Here is a 16,335-nt window from a genome sequence, read left to right on the forward strand (position 1 = left end):
TTTCAAAAATGAAGGAACTGTTTGAAACAAAAGCAGATCTCCTTTTATAAGCAAGCCCTAGCATTTTGTTATGCATGAAAAAAAATAAGGTGAAGTATCATCCAAAATATTACTTTGAAAAGCAAATTTTCAGCTTAGATATCAAAATGAAGGGAAAGCAGAAGACTTTGTATTAACCCTCTTTGAAAAAAATAAATGTATGAATCAAGCCTTCACAGCCAGTCATATTTTTCTTATATCTTTATATAACAAACCTGTTTACAATAGCATGCAAAGCTGCAGGAGATTGATGCAATTTCTGAATTAGAAATTAGACTTTTAAACACATTTTATAATTAATAAGGTATTGATAGCATAAAAATCCACTGTCAGAATAGTTTCCTACTATTTTCTTTACATCATATCTAATTAACAGAAAACTCAACTAGGATGCATGGTGTAGACAAAAAGGTCTAAAAAGGTATTTGTAATGAGGGCACATTCCTCTGACAAACAGCCAGATGGAATCTGTAACTCTGAGGTTATGTCAAAAATAAAATATTTTTGCAACTGAAAGATTAACGCTTTGCAGTGACCATCTGCAAAAGCAGCATAAGCATTTACAGTGAATAAGTAAAGAAATTGTCTTTTAGGAAGTCCTCCACTTTCTCAGTTGAAAGTATCTGGGTTGAAAAGCTTAATGAATTTGTACTTAAAAATGACAGCACCATGATAAGTGTAAGTTAATAACAAAAAAGACTGAAAAACTATCACTTTAAAGTTATGACCATGTTATATATTTGCATTTAGTGATGCTATCCATCACTTATATAGGTACTGTAATCCCAGTGTTCATTTTCAATCCCTTAGCAACTACCACGAGTTAGATGCTTGGTCAAAATTCTTCAGTCTTGACCAACACTCTCCCAATACGTGAACGTGGGTCACACTTCTCTGCTCACTGACACTTGGTCTCTCTGTAGCAACTCCTGGTGACCCCCAGTACGCCCAATACTGTGCAGGGGCTGAAGAAAAGTTTGAAACTCATTCATAAATGCCTCTCTGAATGCTGTCTGTTACAGAGAGCTTTTTGGCATCCTCATCTGCCTCTTGAGAAGGGGAGGCTGTTATTTCATTATTAGCCAATTATAAATGCCGATGTAATTTCCCTTAATCTTAACATTAAGAGTAGTGAAAATAAAAATACAATGAATTACAATGAATGAAAATACAATACTTTATCTAGAAGGTGTTTTCCACAAGCTTTCTTTTTTTTGGGAAAATATAAAAAAGTTTGTGTTTGAATGGAAAATATTTTAGTGACCTTAGTTTAAACAACAAATACTTTCTCCTCTCCATTTTGCCCTTCTTTCACTTCTCCCCGCGTTACTGGCTTTTCAGCTAAAACTCATTTCTGGAGTGTAGAAATGTAAGCAATTCTGTCCTTGGGGGAAAGAAGAGTTCATTGCCTTGACAACAATATCATCTGTTTTAAAACAACAATAAAACCATAAAGTCATTCTTAAAGCCACCTCTGTCAACATGTAATTTATTGGTAGTCATTTTCAGAGAAGTATTACAAACAGCTAATAGTCAGAGCGGAAAATAATCTCAAACACAAAGTGTTGTGAAAAACACACCCTAATACATTAAATAATGCTTTGATAGTCATAAACATTGGTCATTAAGTTATGTTTAATTTACAGTAGAATAAAAGATATTGCTATTAAGTAATTTTTTTATAAAAGTGCATAATATTCATCAGGTTAGATTTGAAAACAAACACAAAAGAAGAAAAGCATGTTATCTGGAATATACACAAACATTTAAATATGGGGCATAATCTGAAAAGGAATTATTTGCAGAAATTACTGTCATTTAACAGCCTTGATTAAGACAGCCCTACCAGATAGTGCCACTCAACCTTAACTGTCGGCAAGGCTCAGAAGAAATACCTTATTGATGTCAACAAGGGAGCCACTCTTGAACTGGACTGGCACAAGGTTACGCTCCAGCTCGTAACTACTCTGTATGTCCATGTTCTGTGAGATATTTGTGTATACTTTTTTTGATTAAAAAAACCAAAAACCCCATACCTCAAGATAACATGGCACATTTTGCTCCTCTTTGGATTTCCTTAAGGTAACAAAAAGTTTTGTTATGATTAAAAAAACCCCTTAATTCTCTACCCAAACCAGTGTTCATCCTTCCAGACACATCCATCCAATGCAAGTTATTTCTTTTTAAATCCCATGTGAATTACATTTTCCTGTCTTAACATATGGTAAGAACAAATGGGAAATGTTCTCATACTAGTAGAGAGACTGAAGTCTAACTCTGTCTAGTAGAAGATTGCACCTCTACTGGCAATATGCTTACAGAATTTAGAATTACAGATTAGATACCACTGTTTTTTCTGCCAAAGACCATCTTCCCCAAACAAGACAGATGGCACATTGAAGCAACAGGATTCAAAGGTATTCAGCTCCCTTTACAAGAGAAGAAACAAAAGATGGGAGACAACAGCTTATTTATTATTTGAACATCTGACAGGGGTAACAGGTAAAGAATAACCTTATACTAAGATAAAGGGAAGCTTCAACTAATGGAAAGCTTTTACTAATGTTCAATAGTTCCATTATTTCTTGGAATGTAATGTTAAAGAGACTGTATAAGATCCAATTTCACAGCATCAATAACCCCATTACTAAGTAAGCAGAAAAAGAGGAAGGTCAGGCCAGGCACGTGACACAGAGAGAACGCTAGAGTTAAACTCACTCCATCTGTCAGGCTGTATCCCTAGTTGCTACATATCCATTTAACAGCATGAGAAACATGTATGTTGATCATAAACCCCAAAACATTTGTCTTACCACAGGTATAGAAGCATGACCAAAGGTCAAAATGCTATTTAAAGCACAATCAATACTTGTTTATACCCTTTAACCAGGTTCATTTTCACAACACATTTTCCTTAAATGCTCGCACCAAGGCAATACAAAGACTTACTCAAAAGTTAACTCACAAGTTAACTATTTGGACAAAACACTGGAATGACTTAGCAACACCATGCATTGCTTTCCTGCAAGAAAATGAGGGGCAGGGAAAATCTAAAAAGAGTAGTGGATGTTCTCTGCATTTTTCTGTTTCTGTTTCACTGCTTCCACATAGCCTACACTCTCTTGGCTATAGGCAAAGAGGGCAAACCCAGGGGAAAAGAGATACAGCAAATCCAGCAATTCCTGATAACTCAGCCAACATGCTTAGAATAAGCCAAACACAACTCATTTTGCACTTGTGACAAACTTTAATGCAGAAGTGCAATAATCCTTAATGCAAAACTCTGAAGCAGAAGAGAATTGTCAATGCTATTCTTACCAAAATTGTATAAAAGCTATAAAAATCCTTAGAATTAAGAGCATACGGTGAATGTACCATAGGGACCTAAATGCACCTTACAGTTCAGACAAAAAAAGTATTGCAGATGTTTTGAAATATTGAAATCAAGAACATGAAATAAATGAGAAGCATGAAAAACAAATACTCAGAAAGATTAAGGAAAAGGCAATCAGGAAGGAATGGAGAAGACATTAATGAAGACAGATATTAGATGGAAGGAGCCCGAAAACACAGCCAAAATGGAAATCAGAAGGCACAGCTTTAATTATAGTTTTGATCCACCTACCACGTAAGATAGAAACATTTAATTTCCTCACTTTCCCAAGGAAATGTACGCACAGCATATCAGTGGCCCACAAAAAGCAAGCACTTAAGTAATAATGATTTTTGCTAAGATGTATGTACACACCCTACGGTATTCCCCCCTTACAGGCTCAAAGGAATCTTTTGCTTATTGATGCTTAAAAAAAAAAAAAAAAGATTATTTTATCAATATTCATTAGCCTCTTATTTTGAATGTATCTAAACGTATTTGGATTTCAACACCTAGTCAGATGCATAATTAGCCAAATGGCTTCTTCACTTGAACTGAATGTTAATTTCCAGATTTCCGAAGGGATATGCAAACTGCTTTGAAGAATTGATGGGATGACTGTCAGTTGAGTATTTATTTCTTTTTCACAGTATTTAGAAAAACCCATTCCTGAATCAGATCCAACCTTGCTCCTTCTAGAAAACACAAGCTCAATTTTTGTGAAATTCTCTTTGTCTGGCAAAACTACACAGCGGATATCATTCAAACTGTACAACTGAAGGCTGTCAAATTGTGATCGCTGGCATGAAGCATCCAAAAAGTTAGGTGCCAGATAAAAGATATTGTTTTCCCTTAAGAGACCTATATGAGTAGTTGTAAGAACAAGAGCTCTATCCACAGTCTGCTTAGCACAGTCTACTTTCACTGAGGTATACAGCAGTACATGAATGTCACCTAAAGAAGGTTTAATACTTCCCATATTTTCATGGAGTAAGTAAACCAGATCAGCTAATTCCGTTCTAAATTTACAAGACAATTGTACTCCATTTGAAAACACTAAGTCATTTATTTCTGATGTCCAGTCAAGCGAAATCTGCATCAAATCATCTTTCAAGAGCTGGTGATTTAAATAAACAGCATCATCCGTTGTAGAAATCAAAACGCTCATTATGTCATGGCAAATTCTTTGAGTGAAGTGTTTGTTATAGGTAAATATTGTGAGCAAACCATCTTCAGCGGAACACGAGAGAGTAATATTCTGTCCAGCAAAGCCAACTTGAATTTCCCTTATTGTGGTGATGGGAACCTCATGAAACATTGCCAAGGAACTCTGGCAGATGTCTTGTTTGACTGACAAAACAACAACATACAGAACAGAGCTGAACAAAAGCAAGCAAGCAGGTTCTGGATCAGGTTTTTTGCAATTGCCAGCAGCGAGCCAATATAGACCTTTCAACTCCTCCATTCTAATACAAATTTGAGGTAAGGCACAGGTCAAAAATTCCAGCACTTCTTTCAGAGAACAGACCTGAAGCTTCAAAAAGGTGTCAGGAAAATGCACAAATTTCTGTATTAATACAAGTCTGTTTTCCAGCTCTTCATCTTTACAACAGCATACAAATCCTTCAGAGGTCTTTTTCACACAGGCATCGGAGATTTCTGTGCTTACGCGCATCGTGATAGCCTCCTGCACAGGGGATTCAGGCTGAATGACATTTTCACTATGAGCCTTGGCACCATCAGTAGAGTGGGACACATCTTGATTCGTATCTGACTTGAAGAATATATTTATTTGCAAGTTTCTTATAAATGGCAGATTTTTTATTAATGATACTGCTTGTGCACATCTCTCGCTTCTGTCACACAAGCTTCCCAACTCTTTAATTTGTTTAGAAACCACCGTACTGTTGAGCAGCTGATGACTGGTATCTTTGTAAAGGCAGGAAAGCTTACTGAAAAGATACCCCAAACCATAGGTGTGCTCTGGGCTCACATCAAAACGAGAAGCTATTGACTTAAAAGAAATCAAATCAGAGTCTTTTTGTGTTGGAAGCTGAGAATTGCTAGACTGGTCTTCAATTGTCGGGTGCACAGTCTTAAATGGGCTGTTTTCTTTAGAAGTTATTATTTCAGAATGCACATTAGACTGAGAAAAGAGAAGGTATGATATGCTGTTAAAGCCAGCCTGCTCATTAGCACCCATTAAGGATCCTACAGGAGACAGCTGTTTCAAGTGGGAACAATCAGATTCAGTTCTTGAGCTGTCACAATTTTGAGAAGCAATTATTTTATCGTCAAAATGATTGAAATTTTCAACCTTGCAGAGTGAATAAGCCACATTATTTAAGTCATGACTTTGTAAAGAAGTAGATAAAACATTCTGATAAGGAACATTCTTACTCTTTAAAGTATTAATATTTTTAGAGTGAATTAAACTACTTTCAATGTCACAACGACAAGCAAAGCCCTCCTGTTCTGAATTACTCCTTTCATTCTCAAATGCCTTCTCTGATGTAAAAGGGGAGGAGATTCTTCCAGAACTGGAAAATAAATCCCACATCTCTGTATATTCCTTTGGTCTTTTATGGTCTCTTACTCCTGTGTTTTCTCCACACAACTCAGAAGCACAATTGCCGTCTTTAGACATAAATGGAAAGCCATAATGTGGCTGCCACTGTTGACTATTCTGTTAAAAATTTCAAAAGAAGAAAATAGAAAAGTCTTTATCAAACTTTCTGATTTGAACATTTCTTAAATTGAGGATTGATTTTGATTAGGTTTGTACAATCATTCCAAATTGATACAATCATTGTACAATCTCTCAAAATTAGAAAGAGAAAATCCAACAGAAGCGATTGAGGTCTGATTCAGGAATGGTTGATCTTCCCAGCACACCACTGCTTTTCCTTTGTACAGTATCCATTTCATTTGGTTTATATTTGCTTTACTCACAAAACACAGGAAAGTTAAAGGGCGATGCAGAGATTTGTAAGCCCTTTATTATTTCTCCAGACATGCACAAAAAAGTAATCCTATGCTATCCAAGACAGCATAACAAAATCCAACACAGTTTAAAAATAAAAGTGTAAAAGTCCAAAAGAAGTCCAAGTTGGCGGTGTTTCAGCCGTCCTGTTATTAAGGTTCCGATCCATAAAGGTATTTAGGATTTACTCACCAAGACAAGTAATTAACCATGGTTCAAGCAAAAGTGAGGCAACCAAACAGGTAGGGATCTAAGCCTCAGTTTAAAAATACCTGCGTGAATCCTTCATGACACAGGCAAGTTTGCCCGATGTAACTTCTTAATGTTATAGATGCCCTTACAGTAGTGAGTTCATTGTGAGTCAAAAATGTGAAGTGGTATTCTGAATTCAGACAATCTCTCCTCATTAAATGCTTTTATCCTCTAGAGATCAGGAAAAGGATACTGTTCCAAATGAAGAATCATGACAAAACAAGGAAGAAACATCCACAATAACACCATATCTTTCAAATAAGGAAAAAGCTATGCCCAATCTGAAAAAAATCACTTAAATTCCATCTGGTAAAATACATTGCTGTCTCTATTAGTCATTAATCTTGCTGTGAATTCAAAATTTTAATTATGCAGCTAAACATTAAGAAATTTAATTACAGGGCATGCCATAATTTAAGACAACCATTTCATTCTGACAAATTACGACCTACCTCATACTTCAGCTTGCGTTGAAGAGTGCCATTATTAAGCCTCTCATTACCCTAAGAACAGAAAAGGTACAGGTGATTATTAAAAATAGTGCCTTCCTTGTATAAGTTTATTTTAAAGTATTTATAGAAAGAGACTTTCTTTTTAATAGTCAAAAATAACAATTTTCTTATTGATATTTGTTAAACTACTGGCTTAGAAGTCATTCACCCCAGTCTTTGATTGAATTTTAACAATGTATTTTACAGACATAAAACGAAGATTTTTATTTTATCTGCAAGCTTCCTGTTGCCATTTACACACTCTTCCCTGCAAAAAAAATTGAATACAACATAAAACAGCCACTGGGAAAAAGATGAACAAAATCTAAAACTGATATCCCTGATTTACTGTTTACTTTTTTGGTAAACTAAAATATTAAGTAAACATAGGAAAACAGGAAAATTATTGAACAACACCACTAAATCAGTGGTTATACATGGTGCATTGAAAGTCAGGATTTTCTACCCATCTCTGCTCACCTTTAAACTTTCTGTAGACCAGGACGGGCTAACATCATTATCCTCAGCTTTATGATGAATATTCTGGAGCCTTCTCTGCACTTCTTGTTCAATAAAGGCATTGATCCTTCAAGATATAAAAAAGGGGTTTTTTTTAAAAAAGTATACTCTTAGATAAAAATCAAGACAAGCTAAAAGGCTCTTCAAAATGCTTATGAACTGAAAGTACCACACAACTCTTAATTGGCAGGCTCAATGCTAGACCAGTTTTATTCCTCCTTAAGGAACATGGACTTTTGAGCAAGCGTTCATCTAACGGGCAAAGGTTAACAATTCGTTATCATAATTAGACAATTTATTGCACCACAGGTTAAGCCACTGCTATGCCGCATTCAAGCAGCATCGAGGGTAAGAGAGATGAAGAAGAAAGAGAAGGCTGGGGTTGCATCTTTAGTTGCTTAATGGTTTGCTTTTACCACCTTTCCAATATCGGCAACTTGGGCTAACAAAAGTTTGGTCTTCAAACAGAAGGAACGTTCCAAGAGTTGATACTAACAACTGCATTTGTAAGTGTAAAAAGAACAGAGAGCAAATAGATTTTAAGTGATACTAGGCAGCTGGCCTCTCAAAAAAAGGCTTGAGAAAATTTCATTTACTTTGTTGCTTTAAGTGCATATAAAGCAATACCATATAGACAAGTAACTGTAAACACAAAACCAATTTAAATACATTTAAGCCTATAGTTTCACAAACCTCTACCCTAAAACAAACTGCAAAGATTAGCCTATTGGTTATTTAAAGTAAAATACAGCAAATTAGTTTTATTTCCAGACTAGTCTTTAAGTACAATAACAGTATTTAATTACAATCCAACCCTAGCAGAGTGATCTTTCAAAATATTTCTTTTTTTTAAAGCTACTGTTTGCATTCATATCAAAATATTGCAGAAAAGCAGGTTACTTACCTATCATCAACTAGCGGAGTAGTGGGTGGATGTGGCTTTGTTGGGCTGGTAGGGGAAGTGGTATGGGACAGTCTCTCTTCTAACGTTCCATGATTTCCTTTCTGAGCACCATCACCCTCATATATTTTTTGCTTCAGCTGCCGAATTTCCTGGTCCAGGCTATAAAGAGATCTTAAAATGTAGTTTGTTTTGGTTTAGACTTCATTCCCATAGTTCTTATGGGAAGTACTGTACTTACACTGGGATACATATAAGTAAGATTGTAGGTGTTAACATTTATGAAGATATAAAAATCATAATTGTTTTTAACCGTATTTAGATAGGAAAATAGATACAGCTCAAAATCACATTACAACAGTCGTCCTATGTTAAATAAAACAACTTCAATAACTTCCAGTGCAAAAGGTATCTAACTCAGCACATTAAATATTAATTCATAAGACTTAACTTATCTATTAGGATCACTTGAATAAACTTTCCTCATTAGAGAACACTATCAGTGACCTCAATTATTAACTTCCAGTGTGAAGTAAATTAATAAATGGGAAGAAAGAAATTAAAAACTAAAAATATAGCACTAATCTCAAAAACCAAAGACAACTTAAAACAACGATGAGGCAAAACATAACTGTAAGATAACCTTTAGATTGTGTACTATACCTATAAATCTTATTTTCCAGTTACTCCTCCTGTCTGTATATATTTTACTTAGAAAATAAAACATCTAGTATTTATTTTACATATACCTAATAAATCACCTTTTGAAATTGAAATGTCCTCACTTTCTTTAACAAATAAATTCCATTCCAGATAGATTTATGCACAGAACAGAACGTGTAAAATTGGATACCATATTTTTGACTAAAAATGCCTGAGGCATGTAGTATAAAATAAGAAGCACTTCTTGCAATATTTATCACTTAGTCAAAACAAACTATATAATAATAATGTAATCTGCAGAACACACTTTTCACTTGTAATGTAGCTGAGATTAGATTAGTAACACAGTAATAATCTTCCCCATTTCCATTACAACTTCTGTCTCTCAAGGTAATTGTTTTTCTAGAGGATATCTGAAAATTAAAGAATAAAAGAAAAGAAGTTCCTACAAAAGCAGGGGAAACTGCAAAGTTGGGATCCTACCACTTATCCTACAATTGCATGTATCTAAATTGAAGTACAATACTACAACTACTTTATTCCATCCTGAAGGTTAAAACAGAAAATTAAAGAGGTGATGAACGCTGAGGTTTAGGCTGCAGTAAAGCAGGCTGAATTGTTATTTCATTTTTAGAGTACTTTTTGCAGCACTGCCAGAAGCCATCTATTTCTTTTGATTAGCAGCAAAACGATCTTGCATCCTGAGGGAAAGTGGATGGGAGATGGCTGATGGATACAGCAGAGTGTTTGCATCTACGGAAAATCAATTTAACCACAAAAATCTGAATTACATTAAAGGAACAAAGATTATGTCTTGATTTGTAAACATCCTACTATCAAAAGATATCACTTCCTATAGCTATCAACTTCTCCAGCCATGTGCTCCATCCACCAGTAAGCACACTAAACTGCACCTTGACTCTTGGGAGTGATACATCCCATTGTCACAAAGACGACTCTAATGTTGTTTTATGTTCATTCTATTACCACAAACGTCTGTCATTAAAGACAAAACGCGTATGCATTACTCCAGTAGAAGTTAACTTTAAATTATTGTTTTGGGGGTCATCCTCATAGGTGAAAGAATTTGAGCTAAAATATTCAGAGAATCACAGAATGGTTGAGGTTGGAAGGGACCTCTGAAGATCATCTAGTCCAACCACGCTGCTCAGCCAGGGACTGCTAGAGCACATGAACCAGGATTTTGTACAGATGGTTTCTGGATATCTCCAAGGAGGGAGATTCCACAACCTCTCTGGGCAGCCTGTTCCAGTGCTCAGTCACCCTCACAGTAGAGAAGTTCTTCCTTATGTTCAGGCGGAACTTCCTACGCTGCAATTTGTGCCCGTGGCAACCCATCCTATTGTTGGGTGCCAATGAGAAGAGTCTGGCCCCTAGTGTTCTCTAGGCACTCTCCCTTTAGATGTTTATAAACATTAAGCAGATCCCCTCTGAGCTGTCTTTTCTCCAGGCTGAACAGGCCCAGCTCCCTCAGCCTTTCCTCCTATTAAAGATGCTCCAGTCCTTTAATCGTCTTTGTTGCCCTTGGCTGGACGGGCTCCAGGAGTTCCATGTCCTGCCTGTACTGGGGAGCCCAGAACTGGACACAGCACTCCAGGTGGGGCCTCACCAGGGCTGAGTAGAGGGGGAGGAGAACCTCTCTCGACCTGCTGGCAACACTCTTCCTAATACAACCCAGGATACCATTGGCCTTCCTGGCCACAAGAGCATGCTCACTGCTGGCTCATATAACCTGTCCACCAGGACTCCCAGGTCCTTCTCCACAGGGCTGCTTTCCAGGTCAGCCCCAAACCTGTACTGGGGTTAATCATTCCCATATGCAGGACCCTGCACTTTCCCTTGTTGAACCTCATGAGGTTCCTCTCTGCCCATCTCTCCAACCTCTCAGGGTCCCTCTGAATGGCAGTGTAGCCATCTGGCATATCCAACACTCCTCCCAGTTTAGTATTATCAGCAAATTTGCTGAGGAGGCACTCTGTTCCTTCATCTAAGTCACTGGTGGATAGACTGAACAACATTGGACCCACTGTTATTCATAATATTCAAACCCATATTATTCAGATAGATTGAACAACATTGGACCCACTGTTATTCATAATATTCAAACCCATATTATTCAAACTGGAAAAAAGCCCCATTTTATCCAGTTATGATGGACTTCCGCTCATAGAGCATTTCAAAGGGATATTGCATTTAAACATTTTCAGAGAGTTAACATGGATCTGAACCTGAGCACATCATCCTATAATGGTATCTAGATAAACAATGCAAGGTCCTGCATCTGGGTCGGGGCAACCCCAGGCACAAATACAGGCTCAGTGATGAGTGGCTTGAGGCCAGCTCTGAAGAGAAGGGTGAGTGAGAAGCTGAACACGAGCAGACAATGTGCGCTTGCAGCCCAGAAGGCCAATAACTGTGTCCTGGGCTGCATCAAGAGAAGCGTGGCCAGCAGGTCAAGAGAGGTGATTCTGCCCCTCTACTCCCCTCTTGTAAGGCCCCACCTGGAGTACTGCGGCCAGTTCTGGAGCCCCCATCACAAGAGAGACCTGGAGCAGCTAGAACGAGTCCAGAGGAGGCCTCCAGGAGGATCCAAGGGCTGAAGCACCTCTGCTGTGAGGACAGGTTGAGAGAGTTGGGGCTGTTCAGCCTGGAAAAGAGAAGGCTCCAGGGAGATCTTATAGTGGCCTTCCAGTACCTGAAGGGGGCCTACAAGAAAGCTGGGGAGGGACTTTTCATAAAGGCAGTTAATGACAAAACAAGGGGAAATGGGTTTAAGCTGAAAGAGGGGAGGTTTAGATTAGATATTAGGAAGAAGTTCTTCACTGTGAGGGTGGTCAGACACTGGAACAGGTTGCCCAAGGAAGTTGTAGATGCTCCTCCCTGGAAGTGTTTAAGACCAGGCTGGATGAGGCTTTGAGCAACCTGGTCTAGTGGAAGGTGTCCCTGCTGATGGCAGGGGGGTTGGAATTGGATGAGCTTTAAGGTCCCTTCCAACCCAAACCATTCTATGATTCTATAATAAGAAACATATACAATTCATACACTTACTATAGTACCCAAGACGTTGTGTACTCTGAAGTATAAACTCAAACACAAGAGTGATTAGTAGCCTGAAACATTTAACATCCTATCATGTATCTTAAGATTTCCTTCTGCCTGAACATTCATAGAAACATTCTGAACAGAATTATTCAGGCCCCTGGGCGATTCACTGAAAGACTTCAAAGTTTTATTTAGTTTGTGCAAGAGGACTTTAAAGTAAACAAGAAAAAAAACAAGGGGAAGAAAAAAAAAAAAAAAACTTCCTTGGTATCTTTTCCAAACCTCAGTCTTGTAGCTGACAGCATATTTTTTCACTTATCACACAATCCAGCAATCTCTCGAGGGCTAAGCTGTCTATTTTTGCAGAACCTCCAGTTGTTTATAGCTGACTTCAGTAAAGCGAGGTACTTAGTGTAGAAAATGAGATTTTATGTCCAAGACAATTACGAAAAATAATGGCAATACCCACAACAAAATAGTAACTCAGTATTGAAGATGCTTAACTAAAACCCACACAGTGTAGCTCTAAATGTTGAAAAAGTGACCTCTACAGAGGGCATAAAAAGGAACTGTTCTCTTCTGATAGTGGTTTAAAAGGAAAGGATATAGAAGAGCTCTTCAATTTGTCTACAGGCAAGTTTCTTTTTTTAGGTGTTTTTTCTAATCAAGCATCTGTTTGAAGGGCTTACGAAAGGAGAGTCAGATAATTAATGGAATATTAAAAAAACAAATGACAAATGCTACCTCAAGAAAAAACACTTCATTGTTTCACCAATAATCACAGGTTTTAAAGCTCTACAATTAGCAAATCATACAACACATTTTAAAATGGTAATTCTGTCCTTTTTCCATACTGCATGGATTAATTGCATTAATCCCAGTGGATTTTTGCTCTGGCCAAAAATAAAAGATTTCTTCCTCCTCTTCCACATAGATCCTTCCTTACCTGAATCACTTTTATCTGAGTCTCCCATACTTGTGTTAAATGTTATGCTACCAGATACCATGTGTGTAACAGATGCCACTGCTTCTGTATCTAAAAGGGTTTGTCATCTCACAGAGCTGTATTAAAGCCTCCATCATTTTCCAATAAGCTGAAAAACCACCATAAAATTTTATGTGGATATATGGCTAGCCTATTTTTTTTTTAGCCCTGAAACCAATAACAAAAACATTTCACCTATTTACTTTGAATACCAGAAGTGTTTAGTACATCACCAGTTGAGAGAGACAGCTGACAGTCTACTGCAACTATCAGTCTCCAAATCTTGAACAAACATCTAGCTTGTTATTAACAAAGAAACAAAATGTTATACGTTAATATTTTGAGAGAAAAAAAGTTGTTAGATGGTACAAGTTTTTGTAAGGGCAGAACATAAGGTTGGCTGAGCTTTCTAAATAGGTAAAACAATTTATTTAAGCACTGTGATGGCTAATGCAAATACTGTACTGCTGAGGATGGGATAAGTATCAGAACACAACAGAAAATAATGAGTGAGCAAGAATCCTTTGAAAAGCAAGACAGAGTTCCAGTTCTGGGTAAACTACTTGAAACTTACCAAGAAACTCAAATACTGAAACACAGAATAAATCATTCTCTTGTCTAAGGTATAAAGTGATTCACTTTGTGGACAGGTTCTAGTAAACAGAAGCTACCACAACACTTACCGTTCTCGGTCTTGTTCAAGAGCCTTCTGCTCAGCTTCTAGACTAGCCTGCAGACCCGCCTGTTCGCTGCAGCTGTTGTTCAAGGTGGCAAGCTTCTGTTTCTGCTCTTCAATTTCAAAGTCTATTGTCGAACGACGTTGCAAAGCAGAGTGCCTCCTTTCTAACTTAGCAACAGCTTGCTCCAGTGCCTCTCTCTGCTGTTTTTCCCTCGATTCAAGGATTTCTTTTTCCTTTTTCCGAACCTTTTCTTCCTGACGAGCTACATTGGCTGTGAATTCAAACGTTTCTTGAAGCTGCTGCAGTTGATTTGTGCTAGCTCTATACTGGGCAAGCTGCTCTTCTTTTTCTTCTATTTCTTTCTCTATTTGATAGAGAGTATTATCTAACCCTAACAAACCCCTGTCAAGGACTTCAGAAGCTCTTTGTTTTTCTTCCAGCAGAGCTGGCAAATGATTACTCCTCAGGTACTCAAGCTGGCGTACTTTTGATTGGAGCCTGTACTCCACTGGCTTTATCTTGTCAACTTCTTCAGCCTTCAGTACAGCATCCACAAAGTTTTCATCATCTCTCTTGAGATTTAAATGTTCTTCATGTGCAAATTTTAAGTGTTCCAGAGCTCTTTTTTCATCGGCTATTTCCTTTTCTAGGTGATCCATTTGTTGAACTAAATCTTTTTCCAAAATAGTTAACTGTTCCAGTTGTTTCCTTTTAAACTCTATGAAATCATGTTGTGCTTTTTCTAACTCTTCACAGTTTTCATCACCTTCAGATCGGGCTTCCTTGACTTTCAAAAGAGATTCTCTAATATCTTCAAGATCTCTTTTCTCTTCTTCAACTCTTTGTACATCTCCTCTCTTCAGGATCTCTATCATGACCTGCTTCTCTCGCAGCTGTTCTTCTAGATGAGCCACCAGCATCACCTGCTCCCTTTCTTGTTCTTCAAGTCTCTTTTTTTCTGATTCCAGCTTAATATACTGTTCATCTTTTTCCTTTTTAAGTTTTTCTAGTTCACGGAAAATCTGCATTTTCTCTGCTTTTTCATTATGATTCAGTTCTTGTAGTCGCTGCAACTCCTCTTTGACCCGGCCAAAAATTTCTTCCTGCTGCTTTTTCTTTTGAAGTTCTATTTCCTGTTGTTCCCGTAACCTTTCTTCTTCAAATTTTTCTTTTTCAGCCAGCAAATCCTTTAACCTGCTCTCAATGTGAACACTTCTCCGTTTCAGACTCTCTTCCTGTTTTCGAATTTGCAGTTGTACTATTTCTGTTTCTTTGCGCTGTGACTCTACCTCTTGCTGCATTCTTACAAGTTCTGCTTTGTCGGATCTTTGTTTTTCTTCCATCTCTTCTATTTGTTTCCTACAGTAAAACATTTACATGCAATATTTCAAACTTTTCTCTTTTCCAAAAGACAACATATCCCTTAGAAGTTAAAAAGGTCTGGACAAGGATTTTGCAGTGTATATAATAGTTTCTTTTTTTTTAATAGTTCTGTTTTGCTACAGGTTAAGATTTTTTACATTTCTTGGAAGCGACTCAATGCACAAGACAAATGGTAAAGAGATTCTTGTAGTTTATTTCAACATAAGCAGTTGTGGATATATAAAAATATAGGAAGACACGTTATATAGCATTTATGTTAGTAGAAAATTAGACGTATTTAGTTCTGTGAAATCCAATAAAAATACTGATATAACACATCAGTGCACATAGTGAAGATTAACTATTCGTATATTTATGTATACATACATTCTCATATACACAAACTTGTATAAAAGGACTTGATTAGAAATGTGCCTCACCAAATTTAAGCCAACAGATTCATTAAAACAATGTCTTCTCTTTAGGTGAACCCAACTGAATTACTGATAAACAGGATTCTAAGCTTAGGAACAGATGTATTTGAGAGATAAATTACTTTAAGACAAATTGTGTCCTGTGCAGTCTCTCTTTTAAGGTTCTACGGAATTCCAAATGAGGACAGAGATTTGAAGGTCACCATTATCTCCATAATACAGTCGCCTGAATATAGGTGGAGACAACCTGCAAGTTGGTTGGTTATTTTGAGAGAAGTTAAAGTCAGGTAAGTTAAAGCACAAGCAAAGCAGTTTTGGCGCAATCTGAATTCAAATTCTATCAACATAACAAAGAGGATAAAAATTAGTGATTCTTTTGCATCATACTTTGAATAACATCTAATGCTTCAGAGTTTCAGGGTTTTTCTGAGTTTACTGAACTTAGTCCAACTATATATAAACAGCTCTTTCAAAATGAACCAAGCAGTGTAAAGCTGAGAAGGCAGAAAGTATCTTTCAGCTTCTGAATCTAATGAATGCTGTGATCTGCAACAAGGTGAGAGCCATTGCTTTTAAAGTCCTAGCAGGAA

At 37.1% G+C, this 16,335-nt stretch overlaps 1 protein-coding gene across 1 annotated transcript in view; it reads right to left on the reverse strand.

The window, feature by feature from the left end:
- Positions 1 to 3,917: 3,917 nt before the first annotated feature.
- Positions 3,918 to 16,335, reverse strand: part of LOC104525097 (uncharacterized) — a gene marked incomplete at its 5' end in the record, with an annotated part of 27,044 nt that continues 14,626 nt past the window's right edge. The window contains 5 exons of the mRNA XM_029085000.1: positions 3,918 to 6,098; positions 7,100 to 7,150; positions 7,619 to 7,724; positions 8,562 to 8,720; positions 13,953 to 15,308. Of these exons, the coding sequence (XP_028940833.1) occupies positions 3,918 to 6,098; positions 7,100 to 7,150; positions 7,619 to 7,724; positions 8,562 to 8,720; positions 13,953 to 15,308 (3,853 nt within the window). The remainder of the gene's footprint in view (positions 6,099 to 7,099; positions 7,151 to 7,618; positions 7,725 to 8,561; positions 8,721 to 13,952; positions 15,309 to 16,335) is intronic.

The sequence above is a fragment of the Antrostomus carolinensis genome, unplaced genomic scaffold (assembly GCF_000700745.2).
Source record: "Antrostomus carolinensis isolate BGI_N321 unplaced genomic scaffold, ASM70074v2 scaffold18955, whole genome shotgun sequence".
Taxonomy (NCBI): Eukaryota; Metazoa; Chordata; class Aves; order Caprimulgiformes; family Caprimulgidae; genus Antrostomus; species Antrostomus carolinensis.